At 41.7% G+C, this 14,772-nt stretch overlaps 1 protein-coding gene across 2 annotated transcripts; it reads right to left on the minus strand.

Moving 5' to 3' along the window:
- Positions 1-204: 204 nt before the first annotated feature.
- NME2 (NME/NM23 nucleoside diphosphate kinase 2) lies at positions 205-6,953 on the minus strand. 2 transcript variants are annotated; one of them, XM_007481742.3, is made up of 5 exons: positions 6,504-6,953; positions 6,003-6,132; positions 3,252-3,353; positions 1,404-1,516; positions 205-531 (listed from the first exon to the last, which is right to left on the minus strand). In XM_007481742.3, the coding sequence occupies exons 2-5, from the start codon at positions 6,126-6,128 to the stop codon at positions 414-416; spliced, it is 459 nt and encodes a 152-aa protein (XP_007481804.2). In that variant the 5' UTR covers positions 6,129-6,132; positions 6,504-6,953; the 3' UTR covers positions 205-413.
- Between the last annotated feature and the right edge of the window lie 7,819 nt (positions 6,954-14,772).

Genomic DNA, 14,772 nt, shown 5'->3' on the forward strand with positions numbered 1-14,772 from the left:
GGTTACCCTTACAAGTCAAATTGCTGCCTCCCACCAGGAAAAAAACAAAAACCTGGAAATGCACAGCCCCAACTAGATAAACCATAAGCTTCTGGATTATAGAAATTTAATCATCTTCTGTACTGACTGTGACCAGCGAGCTGGGGCTTCAAATTCATTTAATACTCGGAAGTTTTAACTTCAATAACCACACAAGACAGCCCATTATTTCCAAGACTTTATTGAACAGTATTACTGAATTTAGAAAATGATGGTTCTAATTCCTTTCAAATCCCTGCCATTAAATGCTGTATTCAGGGATGGATACACACACACTCTGTCCCTCACACTCCATGATAAAGACACACACATACACATGACAGTTACTAAAAGGAGTTAGTCCAGCCTATATCCACTTCCCACTTGTAACATTCTTATTCGTAGATCCAGTCATGAGCACAAGCCTTATAGTCGACCAGCTCTTCAGGCTTAAACCACAGGCTGATTTCCTTCTCGGCACTTTTCACAGAATCACTGCCGTGAATGATGTTCCTAAAGAAATAACAATTACAGGTCACCATGTGGCAAGCAAACAATCCATTGCTTAGAGGAACAAATAGTGACCAACACCTATGTTCACAGGTAACTGTGATAAAAGCTAACTGTGGTAAAGCCAATGCAGTCTGGACTAACCCATCTACTGTCAACTAACCAACTGTCACAGCATCCTTACTGCTGTCATTAAATCCACTCCGACCTCCAAAAATCTTCTATGTCAGTAAGAGACTCCTTCCAGATTTTAGCAAAGGGATGTTATCTCAAACCTTCCAACACTAAATCTATATTGTAATAAAGGTTCGCCAAGACCCCAATCTGGCAAAAGGGCAAGAATTCTCTGCCTAATTCCCTTGTCATTTACAGTTAAGAAAGCAGAAACTGGAATGCTGATATTTAAGCAGTTCCCTTGCAAATTTTAATTTTATAAAATGGATTATTTTAAATGCAGTAAAGAAGGTCACTATTTTTAAAGTAAATTCCCATTTTTAAGTGATAATGGGTTAGAGATTGGACTTGCAATTACATTAGTGTAAGGAACTCTTATTAATGCAGGCTGGCATCTTCTCTGCAACTTTTTAGTCTTATTGGGCAGTTGCCTAGGGGGCTGTGTCGGGGCCAAGGTCTCAAAAACAGCAGTTATACAAGAAGCAGAATGAACCAAGAATTTTGAGATGCGAAGCCAGCTCTATGCACCAGTATATTATATCCTACCTTTGGTGGCAACGATCACTGCCTATTTTGTTAGTTTTTTATAAACTTGGGTTTTCAATCATCAGAAACATACACTGCCACCTAGACATATAAATGTAATCAAAGTAATGGGACTCTTCTCCCCAGCAATGGCCCCCAAATTCCACACAACTGACCTTCCAACTTGAATGCAGAAGTCCCCACGAATGGTGCCTGGCTTGGAATCAGCTGGGTTGGTCTCCCCGAGCATCACTCTGCCTGTCTTCACTACATTCAAGCCCTCCCAGACCTTCATAGGAAAAATGGCAAAGCAAAAATTCACATTAGGTTTATATTCTGAAAATGATAAAGAAAGGCCCTTCCCAACATTATAGTTATAAAGAAAAACAAAACAATTCCTAATATCTTATCAAGAAATCCCTGGTCTAATTTGGGAGAAAAATATAAAAAGACCTAAGAAATACAAAACTTCGAAAAAAGAGTAGAAAGAGATAAAAGAATAAATAGGGCTTGGTCTAGGACAAAATAATAAAGATCCTAAGAATAAAGGTGAATTTTGAGCAAGGTGTTAAAGTTAATGGCAACAGATTGGGAAAAGGGCAGAGATAAAAAGATGAAATTATTAGAGATGAAGATTTAAAAATCTATATATATATATCAAGTTCAAAAATCTATATTTTAAGATGCAGAAATTGAGGCCTCAAGTTACTAGCAAGGCTAGGAATTAAAACTCAGGTCTCCTGACTCCCAAACCAAGACTCTTGCGTCTACAAGGCCTTTGGAAAACAGAAATGGAGTTTGCTTCCTCTAGATGTCTGTTTTGATCGATTTTGCAGAGAATACAAGCGCCCCCTTCGACAAACCACTCTGTGACAACCCTCACTCAGGATGTCATTTGTTTATTGCTTTCACTTCCTCCACAAGCCACATTAGTGGGGTGTAATCTATGAAAAGGCAGTCTACCGTACTGCACCCCCCATTTTCTCTTCCTTCCCACATGAGTACCTAAAAGTATGTGTTTTAATTAGAATTCAAACTTACCAAGGAAAAAACCTGTAACAGCCCTAGCATATGGCAACCTCTTTGGTGGGTGGCCAGAATCCAGAGAAGGAAACCATTCAAATCACACCCACACTATTTCCCTGGGGTACATGTTCGTAGGTCATTCTTTTTCTTCCTTCTGTTCTTTCCCTAAGAACTCAATCATGCTTCCTGACTGTACCCCTAAAATGAGAGAAAATTACTACTAGACTGTAAGCTCCAATAGGTCAGGAAATAGGTCTTATGGAAACTTTGTATTTCCAAGTATGGCTTCGGGGCAAGTCACTTGAATTCTATGGCTCAGTTTGCTCTTGTATAAAATAAGGTTCAAATATCAATCCCTTACATGATTCCAGAGGACAGAAGATGAAGCAGACTACCCCACCCCCCCACCCCATTGCCAAAGAAGTCAGAGTAGGCAGCGAGGCAGCACAGCCCTATCAGAAATATGAGTTTAAATCCATCCTTGCATACTTAACTAGCTGTATGACACTGGGCAAGTCACTCACTTTCTATCTGCCTCAGTTCTCTCATCAACTAAATGGATATATTCAAGGCACCTACCAGGGCCAGGGGTTATTTTGAGGATGAAATGAGATATTTGTGAGGTGCTCTGCCAACATTAAAGCACTATAAATATTGGCTAGCTATTAAGACAGTGAGACCAATTTTTGGACATGACCAATGTACAAATTTGGGGTTTTTTTAGGTTACGTACATTTGTTATAAGGCTTGTATAAGATTGTTCAATTGGTAAAAGTAGAAAAGATAGATAATAAGTGCTTGTAAAATAAAATATAATAAAATAAAAAATAACAATCTCTGATAGCCCTAAACGCCTAGCATCTTTGCCCCTAGCAAGGGTTTTTACTGAACTGAATCACATGAGAAGTAATATAAGGCAAAAGCTTCTAAGTTGGGTTTTGAGGCAGTTTCTGAGAGATGGTAATCCAGTAGTAAAAGACAGCACCAACTACACTTACCATGGCCACAACAGGTCCAGAGTTCATGTATTTCACAAGTCCAGGGAAAAATGGCCTATCCTTCAGGTCAACATAATGCTGTTTCAGGTGTTCCTCTGAGGCCTAAGAGCACAGAAGAAGAGATGTTACTAGACGAAGACCTTGTAGTTTCCCTCTCCCAGTTTGAGAGAGGAAGAGGGAGATGGAAAGCTTATCACCATTCTAAAAACTCAAATCAAATCCAGCTTTTGCCTACAAAGAAATTCCCTACATTATACTATAAGAAAGCCTGGTGGGGAAAAAGAGGGTCCCTTTTCAGGCCAAACCAGGTAGTCTATAAGATAGCAATCAGAATTATAAGAGGGCACAAAAGAATCTATTCAAGGCAACATGGCTAATATGGAAATGTTTTGCAACGACTTCATTATATAATCAATATCATACTGCTTGCCTTCTCAAGAGGTAAGGGAGGGGTCGGAAGGAGGGAAAAATTTTAACTCAAATTTTTTAAGAAAGGAATGTTAAAAATGTTTTTACATGTAAAATTAAAAAAAAAAATTTTTTTTAAAGAATCAAGGAGGCAGCTGGGTAGCTCAATGGATTGAGAGCCAGGTCTAGTAGGGTTGGGTGGTCCTAGATTCAAATCTGCCCTCAGACACTACCCAGCTGTGTGACCCTGGGCAACTCACTTAACCCCCATTGCCTAGCCCTCACCACTCTTCTGCCTTAGAACCAACACATAGTATTGAGTCTAAGGTGGAAAGTAAGGGTTAAAAGGAAAACAAACCCATCCAAAGAACTGGGGGTGTTTAGCTCTAACTGCCTTAAAGTATTTGAAGGCCAAGTCATCTGTAAGGATAAAATTAAACATTCTTCTGACCCCAGAAAGTAAAAACTAGTAGATGCCAATTACAGAGAAAATTTTATCCCAATACAAACAAAAACATCTGAACAATTTAAGATTGTCAGGGTCTGTTGGATGGTTCAGTGAATGCAGAGCCAGAACTAGAGATGGGAGGTCCTGGGTTCAGATCTGTCCTCAGACACTTCCTGCTGTGTGACCCTGGGCAGGTCACTTAGCCCCCACTGCCCAGCCCTTACTGCTCTTCTGCCTTAGAACCAACATAGAGAACTGAGTCTAAGGACAGAGGGTATGGGTTTAAACAAGAAAATAAAACCATTAAGGTTGTCAATTGTACCCCAAAGAGATAATAAGGAAAAAGACTTGTACAAGAATATTCATAGCTGCGCTCTTTGTGGGGGCAAAAAATTGGAAAATGAGGGGATGCCCATCAATTGGGGAATGGCTGAACAAACTGTGGTATATGTTGGTGATGGAATACTAGTGTGCTCTAAGGAATAATGAACTGGAGGAATTCCATGGGGACCGAAACAACCTCCAGGAAGTGATGCAGAGTAAAATGAGCAGAGCCAGGAGAACATTGTACAGAGACTGACACACTGTGGTACAATCAGTAGTGATCCTGAACAATCTGCAGGGATCTAGGAGAAAAAACACTATCCACAAGCAGAGGACAAACACTGAGGAAAAGCAACTGCTTGACTACAGGGGTTGAGGGGATATGACTGAGGAGAGACTCTAAATGAACACTCTAATGCAAATACCAACATGGAAATGGGTTCAAATCAAGGACACTTGTGATCCCAGTGGAATCGTGGGTGGGCTATGGGAGGGGTGGTAGGAGGGGTGGAGGAAAAGAAAATGATCTTTGTTTCCAATGAATAATGTTTGAAAATGACTAAACAAAATAATGTTTACAAGGAAAAAAAAACAGGTTGTCAAAAAATGAAATGGTCTGCCTTTCCCTAAAGAGACTGGGTTCCCCTCACTAAATAACTATTTTTTAGGAATACTGTATTAGGGACTTGAGTTTAGTTATGTCTATATGCTGTATCAGATTGCCTCTGAAAGAATCTTAGTTAAATCTGCAGATTCTGACCTGCCCTGGAATTTATAGCTCCAGCCCCAAATTCATTTTTTCTGTAGCAAGGTTCCACTAGTCATCCTATGAATTAAGGCCACGGGGCAGGGAAATCCAGACACTGAAATTTTGGAGTATATGAGGCCTATCTGAGTTATTCAGGAAAAAAGAATTGCAAAGGCCCAAATCCTTGGGCCATTTTGTCCCCTGCAGACCAGAGAAGGAGAATTTGAGTGACCCAGGATAGATTCTCTCTTCTGGCTGCCACCCCTAAGGATCCGGGAAGCTAGAGGGAGTCCAAACCAGAAGGGGTCACAAGGAGAGGTACAAATCACCTTAGCCAAGGGCATTTGTCATTCAAAGGGCTGCCCGACCCGGAAGGGAGGAAAAGATTTGAGGGAGGAGCAGAAAAAAATGGCGATTGGGCTGGGTTTTTTTTTCCTCCCCTCAAAGCGTTATTCATAAAATTAGAGCAAGGAGGTTCTAAAGCTCAAGTTGCAATTGCATGCGGATGAACTGCCAGGCAAACCTGGGAGCAGCCTGGGTGTTGCGGGGAGGAGTATTCTCAAGGGAAGTTTGGGGGCGCTATGAAAAATCTTTATAGATCAAGGGGTTTTGAACCATTCTGGGTCCCGGACTCCTCGGGCAATACGGTGAAAACTTACCTAGCCCTTCTCAGAATGCTTTTAAATGCATAAGAAAATATACGTAGGATTACAAAGAAAATCAACCGTACTGAAATCCAGTTATCAGAATAGTCTTATAAAAAGCAAGTTCACTGTCCCCAGGTCCCTGGAGGTTTGGGGTGTTGAGGGAGGAATGCCCTTACCCTAAGGAACTTCATGGCCACGAGGCGGAATCCCTTCTGCTCAAAACGCTTGATGATGTCCCCTACCAGGCCCCGCTGGACGCCGTCCGGCTTGATGGCAATGAAGGTGCGCTCGGTGTTGGCCATGATCCTGCGTGGGTAGGGGAGACCGTCGGGTCAGGAAGGAGCGCGGGGGCCTATTGAAGGGTGGAGTGGAGGGGGCCGCGGGGGTCTGCACCCACCCTCACCCTCCCCCCCCCCCCCGCGGTCCGGAAGTCCTGCTCCCTCCCCCATTCCTTTGTGTTCCCCCCCCATCCCGGCACCCCCCCCTCCCAGGCTCCACGTGGCTCTGCCGGAGCGGCTTCCGCTCGCCCGGGATTCCTCCCCTTCCTCTTCCACGGTTCCAGCCCGCGCCGGCCGAGTCCCAGGCTGGGAAGGAAAGGGCAAGAGGGTGGGGGACGCCTGCCGGGGCACAGCCACGGAGGCGGCAGAAAGTGGGGAGCAAGGGCCCAGCGTTCTCACCACGAAAATTCAAGCTGTTGGCAGGAAAAGCAGCAACACGCAGACAAGCCGGAGCCTACGGCGTCTGTGCTTCACACTAAAGGAAAGAACCCAGAGAGCCCGCCCCCACTGCCAGCGGGCGGGACCTGGGAGAAAGGGGCGGTGCCTAAAGGAAAGGGAAGAGGCGAGAGGGAGGAGCGGAGAGAAGATAAAAAGAAAGTAGAACCGAGGAAAGGAAGGGGAGAGGAGAAAAGATAAGAGAGCCAGGGAAGGTAAGAGAGGAGAGCCGGGAGAGAAGGAAGAGAGTTCATGTTACAGCAGGGTGACACTGAATCCAAAAAGTGAGGGGTGAGGAGTAAGATCTAAGAAGATTGGAAAGATCAGCATCTAGATGGTTCCATCCATATAGATCACCGGGCCTGGAGTCAGGAAGACCAGGGTTCACATGTGATCTCAGGGGGCCAGCTAGGTGGCACAGTGGATAGAGAGCTTGACCGGGAGACAAAAGTCCTGCGTTCAAATGTGACTTCAGTCACTTCCTACCTGTGTGATCCCAGACAAACCACTTTACCCAGTGTGCCTAGCCCTCACCCTTCTGTTTTAGAGTTGTTACTGAAAGGGTTTAAAAAGAAATGAACTGTCACCTCTGTGTAAGAGGAATCTAGAAGCCCCCAAACTTGTGGCCTAGAAAGATTTAAACCTGAGGCTTTTTCACTTGATCGCCAGAGTTCCTCCCTGAGGGAAAGTCCTACTTCACCAGTCTCAGACAATAGACTTTAAGGTAGTTTGAGTGGGAATAGCTAATCCCATCAGAATTTAAATATCTCTTGTCCCAATAGTTTCTACCCTAAGGCCAAAGGCCCTTACCTAACCATCTCGGTCCTTCCCTTTTGTGTCCATTGTAAAGCATCAGCCCCTCACAGTAATTCCTGTCGGTATCTCATTTTCCTTTATTACCATTGTAAAGTCAATCAACTGCCCCTCTCATCCTCAGTCCCCAAGTTTCACCGAGAAAGGTATTTAAGCTCCCCAACATTAATGGCTTCTCCGAATTGTCCAATCTATCATGGTTGGCTTTCCCAGGGGTCAGTGTCCAGAGTGACCGGAGCTCAATCCTTGGACTCTGTTGTCGTGTGGCGCACAGCTCTGTGTAGAGGCCTACTATCACATTGAACCTCTTTCCCTTGATTAAAGAGTGGTTTGTCTGACTATTTAATAGTTGTGTGTTTTCCTAAGTCAACACCTCACTCACTAGTTATATAAGCCAGGGCAAATCACTTAACCTCTAATTGCTACCAGAGAAAGAAATAGCAAACCACTCCAATGTCTTTGCCAAGAAATGCTATATAGTGTAAGAGGTCACAAAGAGTGGAACTCCACTGAACAAAGTAGAAAGGAGCTAGGTACTGAAGACCTTTGAACAGGACCGAAACAGAGGATTTTACCTTAATCCTGGAGGCCATAGAGGGCCATTCGTGCTTATTGGGGTGGAGGGGTGACATGTGACATGCTCAGACTGGCACTTTAGAAAATCATTGAAATTGGATTGAATGGAAGATGGACAGGAGCAGGGAGAGAACAGAGGCTGGCTGAGCCACCACCAGGCATTGCAGAGAAGTCCAGGTGTGTGGTGCTGTGGGCTAGTAGTAGAATGGTGACTCCCCTGTCCAGGGAGTGATGTGGCAGAGATGAAATCAATAGACCTTGACAACAGCCTGGATGTGGTGACTGAGACTGGAGGAGTCTGATGCCTAGGTTGTGAGCCTAGGGGATTGAAAGAATGATATTGCCCTTGACAGTAATGGGAAAGTTAGGAGAAGGTAATGAGTTCCGTTTAGGACACATTTATGGTAACTACTGGATACCCAGATGTCTGAAAGGCAATTGGAGACTCAAGATTAGAGTTCAGCAGAGATTGGTGCAAGAAAGATAAATTTCAGAACCATTGGCAGAGAGATGGTAATTAAAGCCCACAGAGAGCTGATGAGATCACATCAGTTTTCTTGCCTAGGTGTTCCCTTCACGAATATATATATATATATATATATATATATATATATATATATATATATATATATATATATATATATATAATATTTTTTTTTTAAATAAAAATCCTTTCCTTCCGTCTTAGAATCAATACTGTGTATTAGTTCCAAGGCAAAAAAGTAAAAAGGCTAGGCAATGAGGTTTAAGTGATTTGCCCAGAGTCACAGAGCTAGGCAGTATTGAGGCCAGATTTGAACACAAGAGTTCTGATCTCTAGGCCTGGCTTTCAATCTACCAAGCTAGCTGCCCCTCCCCCCCCAAAACTTTTTAATTTATTTATTGCATGTAATAATAATTTTCCATATAAGTTTTCCAAAATTATATGATCCAAATTGTCTCCCTTCCTCTGTTTCCTTCATCCTCCTAGAGCTGGCAAACAATTCAATCTGGGTTATATGCCCCAGACACTTCCCAGCTGTGTGACCCTGGGCAAGTCACTTAACCCCCATTGCCTAGCCCTTAACACTCTTCTGCCTTGGAACCAATATATAGTATTGGTTCCAAGACAGAAGGTAAGGGTTTATAAAAATAATAATAATAAATAAATAAAGCCAAAACCCCAAATAAATAAGTGAAACATTGTCCAATGAACTCTAGTTAAGTTCTTATCCCTTTGGATTTCCAGCAGTTGGATTCTGAGTCATTGGCAAAGAGCCTGGTACACAGAAGAAATTAAATACCTATTTTTTGATTGGCTGAATATTGATCTGGTAGAGTGGTAAGGAATTTCAGAGATCTAGTTAAAGTTCCTTCATTTCACAGGTGGGGAAACTAAATACATCAGTAGAGAAATAGCTTCCCCCAAAATCACAGAGCTGAGGCAGGACCAGGGGCAGAACCCAGGTTACTTTTTACCACTCCATGACCATCTTGTCAGAAAGCTAGGAAGCTGCCTATAGTAGGCATACCATTTTCCTCCTCTAAAATGAGGGTGGAACTAAAACTCTAAAGCCCATTACAACTTTAACCACAGATCTACCCTTTCCTCAAACCAGGGACAGTGCTTCTGTCTTTGTTTCCAGTTGCTGGAGATCAGAGCCCAGTCCCAAACAGACTTTTGTTTGGATCCCAGGAAAACCACAGGGACACAGAAGGAGGCTTTCCTAGGAGCCAAAAAGGGAGTTTCATGAGTTCATTTTTCTAGACCCTAGTCATCTTCCAAGGTAGGCCACTGATATCCACTGAAAGAGCTCATTCCATGATTTCTTCTTCTTCAACACCCCTATTGCCAGGTACCTTGGAACAGACATAACCATAGGAACAAAGCCTGGACTCTTCAAGGGCAGGAACTATCTTTTATCTTTCTTTGCATCCCAGGGCTTAGCATAGTACCTGGCACACACCAGAGGTGCTTAGTAAATATTTACTGACTGACTCAGTTACTCAAAATACAGATTATTCTGTGTATAAAGAGATTCTGCTTCTGCTGGGAAATGATTAAAACTAAATTGGGGCACAAGAATGTAATGGTCCAGGGAAATAATGAAAAAAAACACATATGATGGGGGCCTTGCAGTCCCTGACCTAAAACTATATTACAAAGCAGCAGTCATCAAAACAATTTGGTACTGGCTAAGAAACAGAAAGGAAGATCAGTGGAATAGACTGGGGGAAAGCGACCTCAGCAAGACAGTATACGATAAACCCAAAGATCCCAGCTTTTGGGACAAAAATCCACTATTCGATAAAAACTGCTGGGAAAATTGGAAGACAGTGTGGGAGAGACTAGGAATAGATCAACACCTCACACCCTACACCAAGATAAATTCAAAATGGGTGAGTGACTTAAACATAAAGAAGGAAACCATAAGTAAATTGGGTAAACACAGAATAGTATACATGTCAGACCTTTGGGAGGGGAAAGGCTTTAAAACCAAGCAAGACTTAGAAAGAGTCACAAAATGTAAAATAAATAATTTTGACTACATCAAACTAAAAAGCTTTTGTACAAACAAAACCAATATAACTAAAATCAGAAGGGAAACAACAAATTGGGAAAAAATCTTCATAGAAACCTCTGACAAAGGTTTAATTACTCATATTTATAATGAGCTAAATCAATTATACAAAAAATCAAGCCATTCTCCAATTGATAAATGGGCAAGGGAAATGGATAGGCAGTTCTCAGATAAAGAAATCAAAACTATTAACAAGCACATGAAGAAGTGTTCTACATCTCTTATAATCAGAGAGATGCAAATCAAAACAACTCTGAGGTATCACCTCACACCTAGCAGATTGGCTAACATAACAGCAAAGGAAAGTAATGAATGCTGGGGGGGATGTGGCAAAGCAGGGACATTAATTCATTGCTGGTGGAGTTGTGAACTGATCCAACCATTCTGGAGGGCAATTTGGAACTATGCCCAAAGGGCGACAAAAGAATATCTACCCTTTGACCCAGCCATAGCACTGCTGGGTCTGTACCCCAAAGAGATAATGGACACAAAGACTTGTACAAGAATATTCATAGCTGCGCTCTTTGTGGTGGCCCAAAACTGGAAAACGAGGGGATGCCCATCAATTGGGGAATGGCTGAACAAACTGTGGTATATGTTGGTGATGGAATACTATTGTGCTAAAAGGAATAATAAAGTGGAGAAGTTCCATGGAGACTGGAACAACCTCCAGGAAGTGATGCAGAGCGAGAGGAGCAGAACCAGGAGAACACTGTATACAGAGACTAATACACTGTGGTATAATCGAACGTAATGGACTTCTCCATTAGTGGCGGTGTAATGTCCCTGAACAACTTGCAGGGATCCAGGAGAAAAAAACACCATTCATAAGCAAAGGATAAACTATGGGAGTGGAAACACCGAGAAAAAGCAACTGCCTGAATACAGAGGTTGAGGGGACATGACAGAGGATAGACTCTAAATGAACACTCTAATGCAAATACTATCAACAAGGCAATGGGTTCAAATCAAGAAAACATCTAATGCCCAGTGGACTTACGCATCGGCTATGGGGGGTGGGGGGAGGAAAAGAAAATGATCTATGTCTTTAACGAATAAAGCTTGGAAATGATCAAATAAAAAAAATAATAAAAAAATTAAAAAAAAGAATGTAATGGTCTCTTACCATGAGGTAAGAATGAGTGAATGAGAAGAATCATTGAGAAGCACCAAAAGATAAATAATGCTAAATAAAGGTAACAGAATCGAGAAAAAATATATAGATATATGTACATATGTACACACAAACATATATACTGTTATAGTGTGGGGGGTTTCTATTTACAATGATGTAGTAATTGTGTATAAACATATATAATTTTTATTTTATATATTTACATTATTATAGAAGTGGTATTTATTTATAATACACTGTTGTAATATATAATACATATATAGTATATAATTACCACAATGTAAATAGAATAAAAAACTCTCCTGTGTAATTATGATTTCCCCTCAGTACTATAGAATGACACTCAATAGCTTCAACAACCTTTGAACATGATTTGACTCTAGAGAAGAGTTGAGAGATTCATGATAGAGCTAGGGAACTATGGGTATTGCATGGCTCACTGTTGAGGGAAGGGAGAGGGATATGTTTAGAAATGAATATATATGACAAGTCATCATTAAAAATCAGATTTGGGAATATTTATAGCCATGTTCTTTATGGTGGCAAAAAATTGGAAAATGAGGGGATGCCCTTCAATTGCAGAATGGCTCAACAAATTGTGGTATCTGTTGGTGATGAAATACTATTGTGCTGAAAGGAATAATGAACTGAAGGAATTCCATGTGAACTGGACTGACCTCCAGGAATTGATGCAGAGAGAAAAGAGCAGAAGCAGAAGAACAATGTACACACAGACTGATACACTATGGCGCAAATGAATATAATAGACTTCTCTACTAGCAGCAATGCAATGATCCAGTACAATTCTGAAGGACTCATGAGAAGGAATATTATCCACACCCAGAGAAAGAACTGTGGGAGCAGAAACACAGAAGAAAAACAACTGCTTGATCACATGGGTCAATGGGGATATGATTGAGGGTGTAGGCTCTAAACCATCACCCTAGTGCAAATATTAATAATATGGAAATAGGTCTTGATCAATGACACAAGTAAAACCCAGTGGAATTGCTCATTGGCTACAGGAGGTGGGTGGGAGGAGGAGAGAAAGAACATGAATTATGTATCCATGGAAAAGTACTCTAAATTAATTAAAGACTTTTTTTTAATCAGATTTTGGGGGGTAGCTAGGTGGCACAGTGGATAAAGGACTAGGCCTGGAGCCAGGAGGACCTGGGTTCAAATTTGACCTCAGATACTTCCTAGTTGTGTGATTGTTTACCTAGCCCCTGCCCTTCCATCTTAGGTCTTAGATTTGTTACTAGGAAAGATAATAAGGGTTTGGTTTTGTTTTTTTAAAAACAAGGTGTGTTTTTTTGTTTGTTTTTTAGGGAAAAAACTCTGAGCACCCATTTTTAGCTCTCACCTGTTCCTTCCTGTGATAGGAGTCCCTTCATTCAGCAATTTCATCTTGAACCTAAACTATTCTTTTAGGCCCCACACTACAAAATCTTTCTCTTCTCCCCCAATGCTTGTCTCATACCCTCTTTCAAACTGGAGTTTACTGAGCCCTGTATACTAGGTCTTCCTGAAAGGTCTTCTTGTCTCTATTCTGCTCTTCTCACCCACCTCTCAGATCTCAATCCATTCCTCAAACCTCAAAGGGCATTGTAGAGGATTTACAAAAACCAAATGAGATGCATATGAAGTAACTTGTACACTGTAAAGTGGTATAAAACAGCAATTATTTACTATTATTATTACCATCATCCCCTCCCAGAATCACTACACCCAAATAAACAAGGAAAATACCAACCAGACAAAATTGTCTCAAGCAAGTTGTGGAATGAAAAGCTACCCACAGGGGCTATCTGGATTTCTGAGGTCATGACAAATCTCAAATCAACTTTATACAAAAGGGATAATTAATTGAGACCTCCTAGAGTCCTTTGATGCTCAAGTTACAGCACAGGACCAGACACATGGTCATTCATTCATTCACCTCACTATACAAAAAGCACTTTCCCTTGTTGAAATGTGCCATAGGCACAATATGAGTGAGGGGCCATCATTCTGCTCTCCCAAGCTTTTGACCTGAGCTCCGTTCCCAGACAACACACCAAGGTTGAAAGGGGAAAAGGAACAGCAGAAGGAACTATCAGGCCCAAAAGGGAAAAGGACAGGCTAAGCACCACAAAGCATAAGGGATGGAATGATCATCAGGAAACCCCAGTGGGCCCCACAAATCAACTCATCAGCTCTGCTAGGAAGCTAAGGGAAAACCAAAGGGATTCTGCTTATTATTGGCATATAAGATATTAAATTATACAGTTTTCAGTATTATACACACTAGCCTGCATGAATGCCATTGGTAACTGGCAAAAGCTCATCATCACTAGGCTATGGCCAGTTAGAAGCAAGTACATGTGTTAAAACCTGGCAGAATGTTACTACAGACAGGATGGGATAGGGGGAGATCTCACCTAGAGGTCTCTTCCTATCTCTATTAGTCCAGTAAGAAGGTACACTGGTATAATTAAGTCTCATTATTCCCCCACTCCAGGAAGCATTATGGTGCAGTGATTGATGAACTTGTGAGCAACAGGTCCCAAGCTTGAATTTCAGCTCTGTTACTTTCTTCTTGTGTGACCATGGACAAGTAGGAGGGCATTGGGCTAGATGGGACCTCTAAGACCCTTTCCAGCTCTAGATCTTTGATCTGCTTGGCAAAGGTTGTTTTATTGGATACAACAGATGAAATTATTTTAAGGAGTTCTTCAAAATGGGTGAGTTATATATAACTGGCATCACCAAAGCTGTAATGTATTTAGGACTCAGTCTGAAAGGACCTGCCTACTATGGCATGGAAAATGGAGCTTCTTGAAAAACATCTACTGCATCTACAATATACCCTCCCAATGTCCAACAATTCTTACGTTATTTTCACAACCACCATATGAGATAAGAACAGGGATTAGACTTCCTTTTCTCCCTAAGTTCCCCCCTCACCCTCCTACTCCTCTCTCTTTCTCTGTCTCCCCAACCCTCTCTCTTGAATGTCCACTGCATCAAAGCTAAATATCAGTGACTTGTCAATTCTTTGCACTTCTTTTGAAATAATGTCCAACCAGTCCAAGGATATACTAAAAGAAAAAACATGAACATGCTCTCAACCCTTCTAGTCAGTACTACAGAATGACAGACTCAA

The sequence above is a fragment of the Monodelphis domestica genome, chromosome 2 (assembly GCF_027887165.1).
Source record: "Monodelphis domestica isolate mMonDom1 chromosome 2, mMonDom1.pri, whole genome shotgun sequence".
NCBI classification, from domain to species: Eukaryota; Metazoa; Chordata; class Mammalia; order Didelphimorphia; family Didelphidae; genus Monodelphis; species Monodelphis domestica.